Source organism: Gossypium hirsutum, chromosome A08, assembly GCF_007990345.1.
Source record: "Gossypium hirsutum isolate 1008001.06 chromosome A08, Gossypium_hirsutum_v2.1, whole genome shotgun sequence".
NCBI lineage: Eukaryota > Viridiplantae > Streptophyta > Magnoliopsida > Malvales > Malvaceae > Gossypium > Gossypium hirsutum.
The window spans coordinates 122,604,457-122,627,219 of record NC_053431.1 but is presented as its reverse complement, the minus strand read 5'-3'; the positions used below and the strand labels follow the sequence as shown (position 1 = coordinate 122,627,219).

Genomic DNA, 22,763 nt, shown 5'->3' with positions numbered 1-22,763 from the left:
TTTTAAAAGGGCTTAATTGATTTTTTTAAAAAAATTGTTACGAAAGCTTTTTTTTAGCCTTTTAGCCTTACTAATTTTAAAAAAGTTGTAATTTATTTTCAATAAAAAAGTATGGCTAAAATTAAATAAAGGTGTAAAAGTTAAGGAATAAATTTAATATTATATTTTTTATATATAACACTAAAACAAATATTTAATGATACAATTTTATTGGAAGTATTGTTTTGCTCATTCATCTAATCTATAAGGATTAATTTACCTAATTTTTCAATAAATAATCTAAAATGCAATACAATAAATAGTACAAAAATTGTGATACTTTTACCATGCTTGTTTCTATTTTTCCCATTTTGGGTTCCTACGGCCTGCATTCCACCTTCATTTATTCCTTCCATTTCATTACACAACACCTCTTTTTGCTATGGTTAAAATATCATAAATCTTTATGTTTTTTTTTTAATTTAGAATTTTATTCTTATACTTTATTTTTAGGAATTTAGTCTTTATTTTTAAAATTTTAAATTTTAAAATTTAAGTCTAACTGTCAACACTATTAAAATTATTTTGTTAAATTCAAATTTATCTCGTCAACTTTTTAATTACATTGTTACCAAATTTTTTTTTAAAATTTCAAAATATCGCATAAATAAATTTAACAAAAACTTTAACAATATTAACAATTAGATCTAAATTTTAAAATCTAAAATAATTTAACTCCTCAAAAACTAAATTCTAGATTTGTAAATAGTAATTTGACTAACCCTTTCACCACAAATTTTTGGCAAAGATTGTATTCTTTTAATTTGATAATTATCAAACAGTAATTTGGGCAAAGATTATTTATAATTTTCTATTCTCAAATTACAATCTCTTTGTAAAACTAATTTTGGAGGATTTTAAAAGATTGATATTTCCCATCATTGTAGATTTGGATTCATGTAAGTAATTGATGTGTGGCTATCAATATGTTTCATAAAATTTGTGGATAGATCCAATTATGAAAGAAGATTTGACATATAAGATTTTAGGCATTAATTAACAAAGGATTATATATATTTTTCCCTTTTGGTGGTTTATAAATTTGTAGAAAATTCTAATGCCTGAATCTAGGTGTTAATTTCCCCAGTGAAGACCAGTAAAAGTCAAATCAAGATATTTAAATTGCATTAAAAAAACAGTAACTCCCCATCCAATGCTATGTAATTTACGAAATAATATATAATATAACTAATTTTGTTTTCATTGGTGTTTGCTTCAATCAAGATACTGCTGCTTTTCAGCCCAACCTACGACATCAAACCCTGAAAATCATGTGAACCTAGATAGCTATTTTGCATTGCCTGTTTTGCTGACTAAGTCCTTACCAATAAAACAATAATTGCAAGCTCAACCTACAGCTGTTTTTTAGATCTATTATCACATCAAACAAGCCCTGCAAATCATGTGACCTTATGACACACCAAGTATACAGTAAAACTCTGAAAACTGAATATATATATATACCTGTATTGGACACATGCATATATCCGACACACATCTGAGTTTAGATACATAACTAGTTATCATCTGCGCGGTATATGTCATCTTGAAGCTGCATTAAATGGTCTGAAAGGGGAAATGCATGTAACGGAAATATAATGATGCCTATGCAAACAGAGAAGGCCAGAAGATTTCCATTTTCACTTGTTGATATAACATCACATGTTTGTAGAATTTCTGCAACATGGGTGAAATTTTGTGACAATATATGATGCCTATGCAAACTCACTAGGCAACATTCTATAAGGGAAGAAATATTTAAACATAAATCCTTAGTTGGGGTCATTGATGCAAGAAGCTTTCCCTAGGATTGCTCAGTTTTTTTTTTTTATATTATATTCAAGCTCATGACTCTTCTGGAAAGCCAAGAAACCTATTTATCAGTTTGGCCACTGGTGTGGCATCTCCCGGAGAGTACGGAACAAGAGAATTCAAATCCATACCGGCTATAGTTTGGTGGAGTGTCAGAGGACGAGCACAATATAAATGTTTTCTCTCTGCCAGTTCTTCTGCTAACTCACTCTGATGATTATCCATCAAATCTTCATTGACAACAACAATTAGAGGTTTGCCAAGCTGCAAGGTCTCAAATATGCTCCCAGAACCTACAGAATAGTTGGAAGTAGTTCCTTAAAAAGTATTTCCGATAATCTACTGATATAAACAAAACTATAGCAGAAATACTCAGTGACAACCATAAAATAGCAAAGCTCAGAATAACGAAACAAATCAATTAGCTTATGAATAACTTCAAAAGGTTGTGCCATGTCAAAATCATTTCACAGATTTAACAGACTTACTTGAATTCCTAGTAAATACATCCACCACTTAAATTAACCATAAACGATGAATAGGGATGCCATAACATGGTCATGTGATCATGGGATTACACCAAAATCCTCTGCTATTCTTTTTGCTGAATGAAGAAACAAAATAGTTCTATAGACTAGAAAACATTCAATAAGCATGTCCAATAGAAAGGAAAATAAGAATGACATTCAAATTTTTTCCAAGGTAGATAAAAATAGCATATAAAGGAATATATAGAAAGAGAGAGTTACCTGCATGACTGATCACAAGCGATGCAGATCTCAGATAGTCCGCAATGCTCGATGAAAATGTGAAGTAGTCTACAGCCAAAGATCCATCATCACCAGTAGACTACATTAAAAAATAAACCTTAGGAAAATCACAAGAATAAGAACAAAAGGAAGAAGGGGACACAATCTTCATTTCAAAAGAAGAGTGGCAAAACTCCATCTTCATCATTAAATTTTTTAACCATATTTTCATGTTATGGCAAGACAATAACAAAAGTGTGAATTACTTAATATAGAATCCTGTTGGAAGATTCTGATACTTCCAATATTTCTTGCTTTTCTTTAAATTCATACCCATAAATCAACATCACAAATTTGATAAAAGCAATTACAATAATGTTTCTTTTTCTCACATTAAAATTTATTGATCACTAGTTCTCTACCTTTATAGGAAGATATGACCCTCGACCCATTTGAATGAGAAGATCAGTATACCCTCTTCTATATAACTCATCCTTAACTTCCTGAGAATCCGCCACTTTAACAAGTGCATCAAAACATGTTGTTCCCACTGTAACGAAAACCACTCTCTTTACCTTCACCCCATCCCGAGCCTCTCCCATCTAGAATCACCTACAGTTTACACAACAGATTCATTTTTTATTTATTACTTAGCCAAAAGCAATTGAATTTGTTAGATATCTCAAATGGGCAGAGTACAAGTTCTATGAAAGCAGAGAACAACAATACAATAACACTCCTAGACTAGACTAGGAAACAGGAATCTCAAACCTTAAACAACTCTTAAAGGTAGCAAAGGCACCCCAAAGCCAGAAATAAAAGCAGAAACAACCAAAGACAATCTCAACGAAGGTTAACAAAATGAGGGAACCAAAAAATGATATCGCTAGACCAAACTGCACTCTAAACGCTATTCTTCTATAAGTTTGTCTGCTGATATATAACACAAAGTAACATTTTACCTGGCTTGATTATCTAAATCAGTTTTTGTTTAAAAAAAATCAAAGAGACATCAGTTTTTGCCAAAGGTGGCTCATATTCAAGGAAGTTGTCCTTGTAAATAAAACATTGGCTAGGCACCTGAGCCTAGATGAGCACCAACAAATCTGTAAGAAATGGTTTTGGTCCTTTTAGGTGATACTTCTTTCTTATCAATTTTAATTTCGCTTTGCCTATAACTAAAGCCTTTAACAAGTGTTAGCTCCTACCTTAAAACTTAATGGTGGATATACAATTAACATACCGGAACTGGGGTTCATCTTAATTCAAGAGAGAAATATGGCCTGAATCAAGAGTGAATCTTTGTGTAGAAACATGTCGTGTAATGGATAAACTGAAATGCTTAATCTAAGACATATTGATCATATATTTTATGATTATATCTGATTTGGAAAGTAATTTTCATGCATGCCAGGTTGACAAGAATACTAAAAGTTAAAGGAATGCTTTGGAGTTATTCTAATTAATCGCAATGGCATGCAGGCATAAGCATAAAATGATAGCAATCAACCACAACTGGTTTAGCCCCAAAGTATAAACCCAGAGCCTGATTCTAACAGTATAGGACACTATATAACACCCAAACACCAGTGCTGCTTATGAACCAGAAATGTCCCCTGTTCTCAAATCTTTAAATAATTAACCCAGATGACAAACAACCAAATTCAGGCTAAAAACTGAACTTGAATAGAAAAAAGATTCTTCTAAATCAAATATTTACCCGCTATGCATACATCTCCAGTGACCCACCTTATTTAATATAAATAATTATAAAAAGGGCAATTAAATCCAATTTTTCATCAGATCATTTTTTGTTTAATATTGTTCAACTCGATATTGTGTCTTTTCTGTGTGTGCTTTTCACATCAGAATCTGAACCAAAAAAAAAAAAGGTTTTAAAGATCATCAAGGCATGGTGACAGATCTCTACTTTTATTAACATTAGAATGGAAAAGTACAGATCCTATTTTTACATATGTGAATGGAATTAGGTTTTAAATTATGACCTTTGCATTTGCAGATAAACATAGTTTCTGGACAAGCACTAATAGAAATTAGAGCTTTGCAACAGTTGAGGATATTTTTATTCAAGAACTTCAGAGAATTAGGTACACAACTTGTTTTACTGAATGATTTATTATTTCAACCAACCAAAAGTGTTGGCATCAACAAAGAAGAGTATCCCAATTACAAGCAAGGAGAGGTTTGTTGAGACTTAAAAAGAATTGAAGAAACCGATACTGGTTTAGTTCATGGAACAATTTTCAACATGATGAACTTAATCAAAATACCATTAACAGGAGAGAAAGAATAAAATTACTAAAGAAAAACTTACCTCAAATCTCAAAATGTTTAGCTAACAATGGCTTCAAATGAAAACGATGCCCCTTCAGGTATTGGCAAAGCAGCAGTAGGGAGGATCCGGCAAACATACAGAGGGTTCTAGGTTTTCTTTTAGGTTAGAATTAGAAGTTTAGAACACACACACTCATGGTTTGGGAAATTTTGGTCAAAGGTCAATTCTGACTTTTCTTTTTTTTTTTAAACAGCATCTTTATTTTAACGAATTATTCAAGGGTAAACTGTAGAAATAGTCATTTATGTAAGGTTTAAATTATGTTTTAATCACCGAACTTTAATTTGTTATAAAATGGTCACTAATATTATCAATTTGTAACAGTTTGGTCGCTGAACTGTTAACTAGCACATTAAATCATCATTTTAGACAATAAAATTTAGGTCAGATTCCACATCTAATCCCTATAGTTTTTCATTCTGAGCAATTTAATTTTTTCCTTTTATTTTCTTTTAACTTCCATTTCTCTTTTCCTTTTATTTTCTTTTATTTTGAAAAGTACAGGGACTAGAATTAATCAAATAAAAGTACAGGGGCTAAATTCACAACTTCCATAAAGTACAGGGACTAATAGCAGAATTTAACCTTCCCCAAAGTACATGACATATTTGTTGATTAGTTAACCTAATATATTGGAATTAAATTATAATATAAAACATGCGAAAAATGTTAATTATTGACTTTCAAGCTTCACATCCATGGTCAAGTAATTCAAAGCCTGAATCTTTGAATCAGAAGTTTTTTTCAATTCACTTTATTGTGATATTTCAAAACTGCTATTCAACAAATATAATAATCATGAAGCATAGCTGTGTGTATTGCCTAAATTTGCGTAAATAGATTCTAGAGGAAAAAGAGTGGGGGCTATTGCCTATTTCTGGACATTTTCTTAGCTGTGTATATCAACTGGGCTCAACGTGGAAACTATATTTTTTTTGGATGATCGACATAGCTATATATATTTATATTTAATTTAAACTTTATATGTTTTCTAATTTATTAAAATTCACACACGTTTAATTTGTACCTTTTCATATGGATATGCATGAATGATCAGCATGTTTAGCTTCTTTGCTTATATGCCTATTATGTATATATAAATATATTCCAGTTGGGGATTAGCATATAGATTCAATGCATTATAAAATTAAAAATAAAGCAAATGATGCTTCTTAAAGATAAATATCCTTTATATTTAAGGTTTAGGGAACAATGTTTTTTAAGCATTGTTTCAAAAGATGTCTTAATCTTTTTTTTTTTTGCCATAAAAAGTTTAAGGGAAAGAAAGCTAACAGTTCCAAGGTTAGGACATATCATTTGATAGAGAACTAAAAGTGGTATTTACATATTACTTCCCAAATATCAATACTAATACTTGCCGAAATGCTAAAGAATACTCAACTAAACCATATTCAGATCTTAATATTATACTGCAAATATGCCAACAGTTTTGTTTTGATAGCGAAAAGGAAGTTTAATAATATACAACAAAAGACAAGAAGCATGACGAGGAACGATCTTTTCTTTGACTCAGCTATTTATCAAACATCCTCATGATTCATCATCTTTTTTTTTTTAATTAATACTTTTAAGATAATGCCAATATAGATTGCATCCATAGCCAAAGAACAAAGTCCACAAAAAAGAAAAAATATATGAAGAGAGGAAAGGCGGTATAGATCGTACTTACTTACACCAAATGAATGAACTTCTACTTGAACTAATTTCTAATATAGTATTGTTACACATTCCCTAAGTATGTAATACACGATCCACTTATATACTGTGTTCCTTTAGTAATGAGCATCTAGCATAGATTTGTGTTTTAAGCTTAAGACCTCGAAACTGAAATACAACTGAAATAGAGGTCCAACCTTAATGCCATGAACTAAATATAAACCAAACAAGAACAACTGCCATTATAGCTATTTCCTAAGAAAGTTTCAAACAGGTAATTAAGCACATTGATGAACTACATTAGCTGGTCTAATTAAATCCTCCTAAAGATTGAGTTCCCCCATCATCAAAACTGAAAAAGCAATGGAGAAGCAGCTCCAAAAAACCATAAGGTCATGGCCATAAAATCAAAGCAACCAAAAGTTAGTATTTTTGAATTTAATTAATTACCTGTTCAACCCATATAACATCAATTCAAATATAAAGTCGTCTTCTCTGCAATTCTTTTTTCTTACTAGAGCGATTATCAAAAAAAAAAATTGAAGATACCCGGAATTGGATGAGATTGACCGGCGGCACAGCGGGACGGCGACGACTGAATGCTGCAGCGGAGAAGACGACGGCAGTGATGAACGCCGGCAACAGAGGAAACAGCAGCTTGACCGGAATGACGAAAGTGTTTTGATGGAGGAACGAGCGGGACGACGCAACGGTGATGGGCGCCGGCGACAGAAGAAGCGGAAGACAAAGCGGCCGCCGGAGTGGAGATGGCTGTCGTCGGGCAGCGGCGCTGGACAGGTGGAGGTGGTGAGCGGCACTTAGGGATTTTTTGTTTTTAGGGGAGGTCTGGTGGTTCTACTCGATCCATAATAATTCAGTTCAACTAATTTAAACTCATATGAGTAAAATTAAAAAAAAAAAAAAAGAGTTAGCAAACTTATTTTAAATTAGCCGCGCTTCTAATAAATACAGTCGAAGGTTTACATATTATCCCATTTATTACACTTGTTTATGGATTGAATTTAGTTAAAATTTAGTTTTAAAATATCTTTTTAAGTTGGCTTGACTTGTTAAGAATTTTATTTTACTATTAAAAATTAATAAATTATTATAAAATATATTTTAATTGTTAATTTATATATGTTCTAATTAAATTTTAATTTAAAATACTTTTTATTATTTAAATTAAATTTGTGACAAATCCGACTAACAGATCCTTGAACAGATTTAACAAAAATGCAACGAAATGTAACATTTCAATAGAATACTTTTTTTTTGTCAAACAAAATATTAATATTGCAGTTAATAAACGTCACCAAATCTATTTGGAAAAATAAACTATCTTTTAAAGATATTATTTATTTATATTAGTGGCGTTTAACCGAAATGCCACCGCATGTTATTTTTAACGACGACTTTTGTAGGCCAAAAAGCTGCTAATTGTATTGTATAAGTAAATAATACTTTTTAATAATTTTTTTTCTATTTTTTCACATGAATGTGACGACGTTTATCACTTAACCACAGTGACTATTACATATATTTCGCGGTAAAAACTGTAAACGTCACTATTAGGGGTGTTTAAACTTTGATTAAAATTGAATTAACTGACTAAATTGATCTTATTCGGTTAATCGGTCAGTTAATTGATCTAGTTCAATCGAAAGACCGATCTAGTTCAATCGGAGGTTAGTTAAAGGTTTTTTGAAATTTCGGTTAACAATTAATTCAGTTTGAAATAGGATAATTAATTGAATTAACCGAACTTAATAAATAATATTATATTATATGTATTAAACTATTACTAATTCAGTTAATTCAGTTAATTCAGTTAAATGAACATTGTTCATTTATTTATTTATTGATATGTTTTATACTTATTTTAACAAAAAAAACATATAAATTTTAGTTAACTGGCCGAATTAACCAAAATATTTCGGTTCGATTAATTTTTTTAAAAAACTTCGGTTCAATTCGATTAACAGTTAAAGGATTAAAAAGTTCAGTTTAATTAACCGTTTGATCATCCCTAACCACTATACATATGGCGCCAAACCTATTTCATGGAATTATGATTTCTTGCTTTAATCAATTAGTTTTTCCTGATGTTTGTTTCTATAATAGTCACAAACATATTTAATTTAGCTGTGTTTTTAAACACTTTAAAAGGCATTAATGTTGTGGCGATTTGATATTAAACACCGCAAAATGTTTAGAGTGGGTTTAGATGGGCAGTGCGTTTATCTGCGGTTAATGTAAACACAGCGATGGCAGTGAGATTAGATACTGTAGCATGAGACAAAAAGTAAGTTAAACACACCGCACCCCATCGCTCATCCAAACTCACTCTTAATCTAGTCGCGTTTTGTTTATAAAAGTTGCTACTTTCCTCCTTATATCTTTAATTTGCTGTTCTGTAGAAAAAATTAACCTAAATATTAAAAGAAAAATAAATGGAAAAAAATAGGATAACATAAATCATACCAAAATAACTTTTAATTTTAAAAATTAAATCTTTACTTAGTGTATACGTACATGAGTTAATCTAATCACTAAAAGAAGAAGAAAAAAAAAGAAATTAAAGGAGTAATTAATTTGATTGAAGATGATTAAATACTTATCTGTCGCAATTCCCAAGTCCCAATGCCAAAAACCAAGACTTTGTTCTTCCAAACTTTAAGGAATCCATGGGACATTCCCTTAGCAAACTAAGAAGACCCCATCCTCAAACACAACTTCCTTCTCAAAATAACTCAATCTCATCATCTTCATCAACCTTCAATTCCAGCTTCAATGGCGGTTCTACCGAAAACATCTCCATTCCATCATCACCATCTTCTTCCAATGCTGTTAATGGAAATACTTATGCTTTTGCAGCTAATGCACCACGCCCTTCTGCATCACCAAACTATTACCACCACCCTCCTCCTCCATATTCTTCTTCTTCTCTTTCAATGATGGCTTCACCACCATTTTGTTCATTAACTCCACCTGCTTATGTTGATCACAAAACTGCCAAGAAGATCAAGAGTGATGTCAACATTCACAAGGACACCATTTCACTTTTCCTTGATCATAATCACTTGGATTCTCTCTTGCTTTCTTTCACTTTTGATGCTCTTGTTGATGGCAGGTCAGATATATGCATTTACATATGAGCTTTTTTCGTATTGAAACCCTCTACTATTTTGAATGTTTTATTAATTAAATAGATTACTACATCTGATTTTTATCTATGCCTTACACATCAGTGTTCACCATGATGGTTTAGAATGAGGTAAGTTCTAAGTTGAAAGTAAGTAATTCATAGAGATCGCATACTTTGTTTATAGATATGTGTGTGTGTGTGTGTCATGTCCAAATATATGTCAATTTTACTTTAGAAGAATTGTAGCACTATATTTGCTTTTGATTGATTTGTTTTGGTCATTTTTATGACAGCATCACCATATTTTACTTTGCCAAGGAAGGACTTAACTGCAATTTCATGCCAATGTATCCTGAAATTTATATGCCTAAGACCATTCCATTCCAGAAAGGATTGGCTCAAAAATTCTATCAGCCTTCAGGAACCGGGATCAGCCTAGGTTTCTTCGAATTCAATCTTCTTTCAAGACTCTCAAAGGAAGAAGATGACATTTGCCCACTTGTTATATCTGCAGAAACAAGTTTTCCATCTTTCATGTCAACTGCAGATTTTGAGCAGCCTCCACATGCACAAATCACTCAAGCTGTTTTGAAGCTCAATGACGAAGGCCATTTCGAAGTGAAAGTAATCAAACAGATATTGTGGATCGAAGGGATTCGATATGAGCTTAGGGAGATCTATGGGATTGAGAATTGTAATGAACAAGGTGTTGAGGATGATAGTGAGTCATTTGGAACACGTGTGATATGCATGACTGAACCAAAAGATACTGCTGTTTTGCCTTGTCGGCACATGGTAAGACTTCCATCATAATCCATTCCTCTGTCACCCCAGATCGAAAAAAGAGGCAATCTCGTAGTTTTTTTTAATGTGAAGATACATTGTTAGGTACTTGATTATAACTTCCTATTGCCAATATTTTCTTTGTCAGTGTCTGTGCAGTGAGTGTGCTAAACAATTGAGGCTGAAATCGAAGAGGTGTCCGGTATGCCGGCATTCAATCCAGGAACTAATAGAGATCAAGATCGAAGTAAGAAATCAAATCAAAACAAAATCTATGTTTAACTTTATTTTTACGAGTATTGAAGTCTTGAATCACTGACTTGCCTTACAAGCTTTATATTTCTTGTTGCAGAATCAACTAAGCAAAGCATTTTTAGAAGCCCACAAAACTCACCTGTTGGACAGTGTTTATAAACAGCTTTGAAGCATTTATTAGTTTATATGCTTGAGATTGATGGTATATTTGCATAAACTAGCAAAGCAAAAGAAAACTATAGAAACTTGGTTTATCGAGTTGGTTTATACAATCACTTTTGAAAATTGATCTAATAGATTCGAGCTCGAATCTTAGAATCTTAGAACCGAGATTTACTGAGTTGGTTACTCACGCAACTACTTTTAATAAGTGATATCTAGTAGATTTGAGCTCAAATCCCAGCTTATGCAACCTCTTTTCTTGTCACAGACTACAGTCTGGTATAGTTACATACACTAGCTAAGCAAACTATAAAATCAGTTCGAATCCCAACATATGCAACTCGGGATTATGGTCTCCTTTCGGCTAGTGGAACAGAAAAGACAGAGAGAATATTTGGTGTACAAGTAAGAAAAAAAAGAAGAAAAGAAACAGATGGTTGGAATGTAATAAAGTATAGATAGGTGTAGTGAGTGGGGGGACAAAAGTGAGGTGTTATGTCTTTGAACAGTGTCTTAAAGTGAAAAGGAAACATGGAATTGTTCTTATTTGGTTTTAGAATTTGAATCTTTGTTGGGATTTTTCTTTACAGCAAAAATGTTGGTCTGCATTTTCATCATGTCGGATGCTGCATTTTTTGAATGACATTCGGAACACCCTCTCCTCTCTTTATAATAAACAAATATTATAAATGAATAAGCCAATATTACTTTTACTTTATTCCCATTCATATTGTCCTTTTGAATGACCTATTGAGTCTTAAGGTACACTTTGCTTTATTCGATTGCTCTTTCAGAAAGACTTGAAATAATATATAATATAGTCCTCAGCAAAAGATGTTGGGTGTTAAATTTTTTATTGAGTTTATATCACTAGTTAATTAGTTATTAATTCAGTTGAATAACTATGAAAATATAGTTATTTTGTAAAATAAATTATATTATTTTGGAAAAATAGAATTCAAACCTCTATAGTTTTTAAAGTACGTGCTCTATCATTCAACAAAGCCTTATTGTTATTTATATAAAAAAAAATATAAATATTTTTATTACATAATTATGTTTTTCACCTGCTTTGTGAGCGCCATAATCTAATATCTATGTAAGATTTTGAAAACCTTTAAAAATAAGTGTATGTCTTTAATTGTATTATTGGGTCCAAATTGATATTTGAATGCAGAAACAAGTAGTGCCAAAAGTAATGTCAATTAGTTTTAACTATTTCAAGTTCAATAAAGGAAATGTGCAGAAAGTAAACAAGACAAGAGATGTTTACACAGTTTGATTTTCATACATTTGTAGGGTCTTGCTCAAAGAAAATTTTCACTACATTAGCATCTCCTACAAGTGTTTCAAAGTTCTAACACTTACTAATTTAAATTTCTCACTTTTGTACCTAAGATCTAAACATCTTCCCCTCTAAGGCTTAGTTTGGATGAGTGGTGCATTTACCTAAGATTAGTGTAAAAATAACGTGACAGTGAGATTAGATATTATAGCAATACTATAATATTAGACAAAAAGTAAACTAAATATACTGTACCCAACTACCCATCTAAACCCAACCTAAATTTTCCTTTTAAAAACTTAGGACATATATCCAATTAACGCTGGATTATCACACTCTTTAAACAAGTTGCTCATTGAATAAAATAAGTGTTCTCAACTTAGTAGATGGCTTTATGCATAATTTTTTTATGTGTATTACCTTGTTAACATACTCAATCCTATAAAATTAACTATACCTAGGCGACGTAGCAAATTGATCCCGCAAAGGGGATCGTCCCTCCAACCGTGGGGGCTTATTCAACTTATCCAACGTAGCCGTCGAAAACGAAAGAGAAGGAACAGAGAAAAGTCAACTTAGTCAAAACCCTAAATTTTGTAAATTTTATAAAATTTTAAAAAATTAAACATTGAACAAATCAGTACTAACTCTTACAATAAATACTGTCTTAGTGAACTACTGTATATGAGATAGGCATTGATATGTTCCAAATATGAAGAAAGGTTGGTAGTGGGGAGGGATTAGTTGAGATTTGTTTAAAATCATATTATGTAAGCAGACCAAATTCTGTTGATTAGCCTCTGCCTCATGCCATGGTCATGGGTCCAACACAGGGCTGAACCACTGACCAAACTTTACCAGTTATCAGGTCAATTATTCATAGTTGACTGTCACCACACCAACTATACCATATACTATTATATAAATATATCTAAATCTGAAACAAAAGAAAAATAGAAGAGTCCTTAGAGGCTTAGGTGTCTGTCCAAGAAAAGGGTACTAGTTTTTGTATATCAATATTTGAATAATATTTACAAAAAATAAATAAATAAACATTGGTAACAATGGGGTACTTTTTATTTGGGTGGTTGGGGCAGGGGACCCTCTAAATATTATCGGTCCTAAGTTGTTTGTACCTGATTTAAGGATTATCATACCCTTATGTTGGCTATGAAATAATTGTGTATGAGTATGACTATAATATTTAACTTTAACCCCTAATTTATTTCATAATTAAGCAAGCTTTAAAAGGATTTAATCTTATTTTTAATAAGAAAATGTTAATTGAATGCTAGTTTAATTGATATAAATATTGTCAATACAGATTTAAGTGCATTGAAAGGAATTATTCTCTTATTTATAAATTAAAAGAAGCTAAACGTAATTTTAAATATTTTATAAAAAATATTTAATAAAATAATTCAAGAAAAAAAAAAGAAAACGGTATCATGAATCCCATCTCTTACAATCACTTTTTCTTTATATATTCTCAAATTATGACGTCTTTTATAAAAAAAATTTAATTTTTAACTATAAAATACGTACGAAAAGGTAGAAGTGACAAAAGCTTCTTGTAAAGCTTTTATTTCATGAGAGGGAATAGGAAAATCCAGTGTGCTAATATCTGACCAACTTAGGTTGACTGCATCAAGCCATCAGACTAAAATTGTCAGTACAAAAACCAAAAGCAGGATGAAGTATATATATATATGTTTATCCATCACCAGGTAACCTCATCCTTCAATTATTTAATCGAGTTTAATTTTTGCTCATTACAATAAAATATATTTCGTTATCAATTATTTACTTATTCTTAAGTTATTCTTAATAAATATATTTTAATTCAAAGAATAGCATGATTTCCAAATATATATCTCTGTTATATTCAGTCAGCGGTACAAATATCAGTCAGTCATGCTTTCCTCTACTCTTAGGAGGCTTTCCCAAAGCTCACATTTCACCCTAGATATTGCCCTATAGTTTCTTCTATGATTTTTTCCCCTTTTACATGGAAGCTGCTATATATGTACTCATTTCAAGTACCTAAAATAGGTCTGCTAGCAAGTAGATTGATATTTAACTAATATACGTGATGTTTTAAGTGTTAAAAATAAAGAAAACAATATCAGAAGAATTTGTCCTTATTTAAAGATGAACTCAATTCAGATTCAATATATTTACTAAACGCTAAGATCTTAGACACAAGCGGACAAAGGCGGTAAGCAGGGCACTGATTCCTCCCAAAATTGAAAATTACAATTCTACTCCTTTATAAATGATTAAATTATACAAACTATCACAACTAGATAGAATCAATTCCATTTGAGTACTCGAACCGTGAGTAAGTAATAACCAACATCATAACAACTATTAACTTCTTTAATTCAACCATTTACGTCCATTATATTATAGGTTGTAATCATGATATGAAAGCTTCAAAGCAACTAATCATGAAATAAACTTTGTCCCCATCATTCGAATATGTATATCCCTCACAAACTATGTTTGTATAGATAAAATCTATGGATTATGATGTAAAAAATATAACAAAAAGAACAAGAAAAAAGAAAGTAGATTGAATGATTTTCTTCATTAAAAAATAAAGCAAATATTTTGTTAGTGCGTATATGATCCCAAGGCATTGCAATCATATAAATCAAAGTTTAAAAAACAAACTTTTGATTAATTTGCCACTTTGATAATATTCATTTATCATGGTTGATTTGACACCATCCAATGAACTACGACCATATCCATCCCATATTGCTTTGAAGCGAGGTTTGCTTTAAAATCAGCCTCTTTTTTTTCATACACACATATACATATAATTATCTTTTGTTTTTAATCATATATTTTCAAAAATTAAACTAAACAAAATTAGATTAAGTTAAGTTGGGAAAAGTCTACAAAATATCATTTGTCAAAAATCGGCGGACTCATCAACAAGTTTAGTATTATTCTTAAAGGGGGTTTTATCTCTCACCCCCTTCACGCATAATGGGGGAGTGTCTTCACCCGCCAAAAAAATGTTGTTCTTAGTAATATTTGAACCTATATCCTTATATGGTATATGTGGGGTAAGATAGATTCACCAAAAACAAATGTTAAGATTTTCTTAGTAGGTGAAAGTGTCCCTACCCTATGAAGGGTCACTTTCTTAAATTCTTGATAGAGAGACTCTATTAACCTACTTGAGCTCTTTGTAAAATAACTTTGTGAACCTGTTGGGGCTCTTAACGTAATCAAGAGAAAATACAAGAATAAAACTATAAATAGACATCTTAAGCCTAATATTAAACCTATTAAGAGTGTTCGTCAGCTTTTGCCGTTTCACAAATAACAATTTACAAATTTTTCCCTAAATGAGTCTAACTTCTCCTCAACAAATTCGAATAAAACCAATTTCATAATTAAACTCATTTTGACTTGAGCTCAAATAAAAATTATTTAAATATTTTTAAACTGCTTTATATTAATATATATTTTTCACAATTAAATTTAAAAAAAATTGCTAGCAAATAATAATTTGGGTATGTTTAACTTTGAAAAAGTAATTATTTCAAAAGAAAAAACATAGTTTTTGGGCAGATCTAAAACAATGATGCATCAATAATTGAACTAAATGTTAACATTAATTATATATAGTTGGATGAGGTGAAAGTATTGCCCAAATTGCAATTAAGATTGAAGCATTTCCATGACCCTTTTTTTCAAATAAATAAAGAAGATGATCAGTCAAAAGTTGGGAGTAGAAAAGCCAATTTTCAAGCTTGACCCCATATATATATATGAAAGGGTTATTTAGATAGGGTGATGGAGGGGATCTTTCTTGTCGGTATTTTAAACATCTTTCACAGAGAAAAAGAAATATAAAGAAGATGATATTGGGAAGGGGGGCATCCAAATTTTTATTTTTTAGGCTTTTAAGGTGGACAAACAAGCCATTATTTTGGTCGCTAAAGAAGGGTCAAAACTCACAGGAAAAAAAAATATAATATCATTGTTTAAAACAACTTTTAATTGCTGTAGTGTTTTGAACTCTAGTGCTTGTCGCTATATATGTAATAACAGCTTGATTTTTTTATGTTTCAGATTCTTTAGGTAACCCCAAAATTAAGATTTAATATTTTTTTAATAATTTCATTATAAAATCTATTATATTTTTTTACATAATATTTAAAATTACATATAGTTCATCTCTAACTTATAAATAGGAGGATAATGCGTTTTAACACACTTGAACCTAATTCTTCCTACATTGACAACAAGATCCATCGACAAAAACTTAATAAATTTTAACAATCTTGATTGGATTTTGTTTTATATATTATTATTCACTCTTGCATAAATTTCAATTATTTTTGTTGTGTGTGTATGCAAGAAGAACCTTAAACAAATACAGTTGATAAATCTTGCAAGCAAAGTTAAATAATTTTCCTAGAAGGATAATGATATGCATACAAATATAATTAATACATTTTTTTTCCTTTTGGAACTAGATAATATAGTTGTTTAGGGTATTAATTAAGCAAATCCTATATGCATACATATTATTTTAAAAAATTCCTTTAATTTTGCTAGATTTTAAATAAAATTAATAGGTCGTCATGCATATATATATATTAGGATATATTGAAAAATTTATGTAAATTAAAATACTACATGTATTTTCTTTTATGATTTTTTTTCTTATCAGATACTTCTTGTGTTGAAGAGTTCAATTGATCATAGATAAGATTATATTAAGTTAAACATGAATAATAATAATAAATTGCTTGATAAAACCTTTGGAATCATGTTTTATTATTTAAAATATTAAAACATAAACAATTATTTGGATATGATTGTAATTAAATTAAATTTTAAATATTTTTTGTCATTGAAACCTTGATATTGGTGGCAAATATAGAGGTTTTGGGACTTATTTTTGCCTAGGTTTGAATCTTTCTACGTGCAAATGTGATATGTGCAGATTCTCTCTCGCATTATTTTAGATTTATATCTCAATTCTATCATGGGTTTATTTTGGTTTAAGTCTACTAAGAGTCTTTATATTGTTATGTGAAGTTCATTTTAGTCACTCTACTAAAAATTGCTCCAGATTAATCTTTATATATTAAAAATTTATTCAAATCACAACATTGTTGTAATTTGTTGTTAAATTACTTATAATTTGGACAAAATATGTCATACCCAACTAATTTACTAATGACCTAACTCGACTTATAAAAAACCCTATCATCTCTGTAACGTCCCCCTACCCGAGACCATTGCCGGAGTCAAGCAGGAGATATTACAAAACTTATCTTAGCACTTAAACAGTTTTCGTAGTAAACTATCCATCTGCATCACGGTCGCTAAAAAAATCATATCTCGAGTTATGAAACTCGAAATCCAATTCCGTAAATTTTCCCTGAAACTAGACTCATATATCTACTTACTAATTTTTTTCTAGAATTTTTGGTCAGGCCAATTAGTACAGTTTATTAGAAGAAGTCTCCCCTGTTTCAGGGTTCGGCTACTCTGACCCTTGTGCACTACGAATCAAATTTCTTCCTGTACAGAAATCCAATGACTATTCCATTTGTTTCAATTAAAAATAGACTCAATAAGGAATCCATACAAATAAAGTTTGAGTCCTAATTCTTAATACACAATTTATGGTGAATTTCTAAAGTCAGAACAGGGAATCCAGAAATTGTTCTAACCCTGTTTCACCAAAACGTAAATATCTCATAAAATACAACTCTTTTACCTATTTTGTTTCTTCCATATAAAAATAGATTCATTAAGCTTCAATTACATATTTTATTCATTATCTAATTCACTTTATACTATTTTTGGTATATTTTCAAAGTTGGACTACTGTTACTGTCCAAATCTGTTTTAGTATAAAATGTTGATAACTAAGTTTATAACATCTTCATTTCTTCTCTCTACAACATTTACCTACAATTCCTCTTATTACTCTTCACTAACATATCAAAACATACCATACTTAAGGTTTTGGTAACATTTACAAAACATACCAAAATATCACTTAACAACTTAGATACTTTCAAAATAACCAAAAGACATCCTAGGTACAATGCCATTTTCTAAAAAGATAGAAACTTCACCAATTTGAGTTTGGGGATCGGCTTGTATGCTGAGTCATTATACATTCGTACCTAGCCTGCGCACAGAAACAAACCGTACGCTGAGAATACTCTCAGTGGTATTTCTATAAACAATAGCTTAACAACTTTAAAACATGGTAATTCAAACACATTATTGCTATTATTCAATATCAATTAGTACTTTAATAACCTTTACTTTATTTACCCTTATTAACATAACTCGGACACTGACGGATACACGGATCCAACCCACACTCCGGGATAAGCACATAGTGCTTCATCGGAATAAATCCGGAACTTTAACATTATAGTACACAAAGTACTTCATCGGAACAAATCCAGAACTTTAACAGTAGTCGACACATAGTGTCTCATCGACTCAATGTCGGAATATCCCAATACTTCCAATTCCTATGACATGTCAACTATATCCGACTAGCCCGACACTGTTAATAGGGTATTCAAAATCACATTCATTTCAATATGGTAAAAATACTTACCTCATTCACATTTTCATACAATATAAATATCAAATATAGCAATACCGATTAAGCTCGGTTTATAGAAATACAAACCACTATTTATCGAATTTAATCGATATCTTCGTTCACTTTCTCTTTTCCCTTCTTTGATGACGTATCCGATGCTACGTTTGCTACTAACAATCATACAACTAAAAATCATCAATATACTAATTCATAAAACACATTTTTCACTTTCTATCAAACTTTTACAAAAATTCCAATTTTGTCCTTTTTCCATTACTAATCTTTTTTTCTTTAACTTAAGCTTCATATTCTCTTTTAATCAACTCATTAACAATTTCTAACTCATAAAATTCATTATAAAACATAAATTTTGAGCTCTATTCAACTTAATCCCTATTTAAACCTAACTTAGAATTCTTTTAATAAATCACTCAATTTTCACTTCTAACTTCAATTCCTATCAATTTAACCCATAAAACCTCAATTTATTCAACTAAATCAATATCTAAAAATTTTCTATTTTTCTTCATTTTAACCTCATACATGTAGAACTTTGAATTAGGCATCCATAAACATAAAAATCACAAGAAAATGAGCTAAAACAACTTACCAATCAAGTTTTAGGGCCTTAATCCTCAATTTTCCCTTTTCTATTTCTTTCTTTCTTTCTTTCTTTCTTTCTTTCTCACGTTTGCTCTCTGTAACTCTTTCTATGTTTCTTTACTCATTATTCTTTATTCATTATACTATATTATATTATTATTAACCTATAATAAATATAAAATTAACATGTGTAATAGTTATAACATAAAATATCTGATAGCTATTACACATATATACCAACTATTACACATGTTATATCATACATTCACACACATGGCACTTAGGGTCTAATTGCTAGATTAGTCTCTTTTACTTCTTTAATCTATAATTAAACTTTTATTCCTTATGTAATTTAATCCTTTAAACTAAATTCAAGCTACTTCACTTAATTAAACACTAAATAACCATTCAACTATAATTCATAAATATTTCTAATAAATATTCATGAATAAATTTCACGGAAACAGTACTCAAGACTCAATTTCCGATACCGTAACTTTCGGTTCATTACAATCTCCCAAAAATCCATGTATTTTTGAACTATTATATGGTTGAAAAATATTTGTTAAGATTATACTTTTTTCAGCCGCTCGATAGTTCAAAAATACATGGACTTTTTGGGGAATGGTTAGATTTGTTATGGGTTGAGTTGGGTATTGGGTAAATCAATTAGATATGATATATTTTATCTAAATTATCAGTCATTTAACAACAAATGGTAAGTATGTCATAATTTGAATAAATTTCTAATATACAATGACTAATCTAGAGCTTTTTTAATATAAAGAGTAAAATAAACTGTATACAATAATATAAGGACTCCTAATAAATTTTGACCATATATTTTGATTTTCAATTCATTATAATTATTGAGTTATTCTAATTCTAATTGATTTGCAAATGTATTATTATTTGAATTTTTACATTTAATTGTACTTAAAATAAATTCCTTAAATTTTAATTTTAAATAATTTTGTTTAAATAATATTTCACAATTTTTTTTCTTAATCCCAATTCAATTTAAACAAACTAATCAAATTAAATGCATCATTCAACCCATCAATATGTGAACTAATGTGGAAGAAGAACTATTTTGGGTTAATTAGTGAAGGATGCCAAATTTAAAAGTTAATTAGGAAATTAGGTTGGTTTTTTTCTTTTTCCAAATTTAAGGAAATAGATCGATTTTAGAAAGTGAAACAAAAAAACGCTTCTTACAGGAGGTGTTTTCAACTGAGGTGGCAGTCAGGTGGCTGAAAGCACGTCCTACAACAGGAAGCGTTTTTATCCTCTCTTTTTTTCATTGCATGTTGGAAATTTTGAGAGAAAGATTATTTGTGTTTATGTTTTAGGGAGAAATTGTAATAGTTTTAAGGTATGTTTCAGTTCACAGTGATGCGGTGGTGCTCAGAGACTCACACAATTCATTTCTCATGTGGAGAGTGCACCATCACCTCAGAATATGCCGTATTGCAACTCGGGCTCCCAATTCACGATAGTTATACGGTCACGGGTTGAAGTATAATTAGGGCTCCCAATTGACGGTGATTATACAGTCACAGATTCAAACTTCGTGTCACCAGAAGAGGATACTTTATAAACATCATACATAAGTTTGAGACTATAATCATTAAAAAAAAGTCTCACCAATATAATCAACTTATTATTTTTCTTTATTAAAGTAGTATCCTTAATCTTATTGTCCAAAACTTATGTCAAAAAAAAAACATTCAGAAAAGGGAATGACTATGATAATGAAAAAAAATGAAATACAACTCGAGACAACAACAAATACTATAATTAAACAACTTATTAATAACTACAACTCATGAACTAATAATATGGATTTATTATGATAGCATTTTAAGTAGAGCTATTTTCATAAATGATGCTCTGGATGTTATGTTAGGATGTGATTATCTTTTTTACCACGTTTCCCTATAATTACAATGTTATTAAAATGGTCAAAGAAGTAAAGATTCAGTATAAAATTGTAAAACAAAAGCCTGAGCCCTCTGCTCTGATCATGGCTTCTGGTTTTTTGGATTATAAAACTTTAGAGTTTGCCATTTTGGTGCTTTCACTAAGGCTGACACAATGCTTATATAAATTAAGAACAAACCATTTAAACATAAAAAAAGAGTACACAAAACAAAATGTTATTTTATTCTTAATTATTTCCTTTAGAAAATCTTTAAGAACAATAATTAAAAGAAAATTAATTTGATATAATAATAAAAAATGTGATTTCACCATTTGTTATATACCATCTGGGAAGAATCTTTTGTCAAATTATAGAAAAAGAACAGTAATATTTGTAGGAAAATTGGTAAATGGGTACCTTACTAACTCTATGGATGTCACTAATTCTTTAGTTTTATCCTATGAAAACCTATTGTGATTCAAGATTTGTCTTAGAAGTGAAAGGATTTAAATAAAAATAAGGTTCGTCTTTTAAATAGGTGAAGTTTTTGGTAGGATTTTTGACCTGACTCAAATAAGATATTTTACTGTTATTTATTATAATTTCGTTATTATATTGCACTCTTTTGTTATTATTGTTTAGATATTAATACGAGTGGGTTGGGCTCGAGTTTAGTATTTTTAATCTAGGTTAGGCTTGGGTAGAATTGTAGGCCCATTTTTCAGATCGAGCTGGGCACAAACCTAAAAAACAGGCCTAAAATTTTACATTGGCCCGACTTAAACCCTACCTAGCCCATGATCAGGTTTAATCAAACATTGTAGTGAATTTTCCAATGAAGCCTTGGTTCAATTGGTAAAAACAAAGGTTCTAGGTTTCTAGTATCCAAATTTGAGATTTGTAATGCACAATCTTATGTGTAGGTCTAAGTCCTTCATGTGCGTTTGCTATGGATAGGTTTTAGTCTAGTTAATTTAGTCAGTTTGTTGGCTATGGTCTAGATTGTATCAGTTCTTAGTTTACTTGCGATGTAATGGCTCGATTATGGACTTTGATTACTTAGACTATTCGTTTATAATAGTTCCATACTTGTGGTTATTTGGACTAGTATTTGTATAGTCAATCTCTCTTTAACAACCCTATTTGTTTGTCAATATTTTGCTTGTTATGGTGAGATAGTTGTTATACACCTATAATAAAATATTGTTATAGAGAGATAATTGTTGTAAACCTACCATCAAAATCATATCATGAAATTCCATCAATTTAAGATTACGAAAATTATGTTCAAAAAAGAAATCAAAGAACAAAATTAAAATATGCACAACACGTGCATGAATTATTGCTTTTATGTATATTTTAT

General features: G+C 30.2%; 2 protein-coding genes across 3 annotated transcripts; one reads left to right on the top strand and one right to left on the bottom strand.

Moving 5' to 3' along the window:
• Positions 1 to 1,651: 1,651 nt before the first annotated feature.
• LOC107894487 (UDP-N-acetylglucosamine transferase subunit ALG13 homolog) lies at positions 1,652 to 7,657 on the bottom strand. Of its 2 annotated transcripts, none has more exons than XM_016819760.2 (4): positions 7,183 to 7,657; positions 3,023 to 3,212; positions 2,601 to 2,700; positions 1,652 to 2,144 (listed from the first exon to the last, which is right to left on the bottom strand). In XM_016819760.2, exons 2-4 carry the CDS (start codon positions 3,200 to 3,202, stop codon positions 1,885 to 1,887), a joined length of 540 nt encoding a protein of 179 aa, XP_016675249.1. In that variant the 5' UTR covers positions 3,203 to 3,212; positions 7,183 to 7,657; the 3' UTR covers positions 1,652 to 1,884. The 2 variants fall into 2 exon arrangements, with proteins under 2 accessions (XP_016675249.1, XP_016675254.1); XM_016819765.2 differs by lacking the exon at positions 7,183 to 7,657 and adding an exon at positions 4,936 to 7,136.
• A 1,436-nt stretch (positions 7,658 to 9,093) lies between these two features.
• Positions 9,094 to 11,626, top strand: LOC107905217 (probable E3 ubiquitin-protein ligase LUL4). Its single transcript, XM_016831812.2, has 4 exons — positions 9,094 to 9,766; positions 10,075 to 10,576; positions 10,713 to 10,811; positions 10,917 to 11,626. The coding sequence occupies exons 1-4, from the start codon at positions 9,321 to 9,323 to the stop codon at positions 10,986 to 10,988; spliced, it is 1,119 nt and encodes a 372-aa protein (XP_016687301.1). The 5' UTR covers positions 9,094 to 9,320; the 3' UTR covers positions 10,989 to 11,626.
• The last annotated feature ends 11,137 nt before the right edge of the window (positions 11,627 to 22,763 follow it).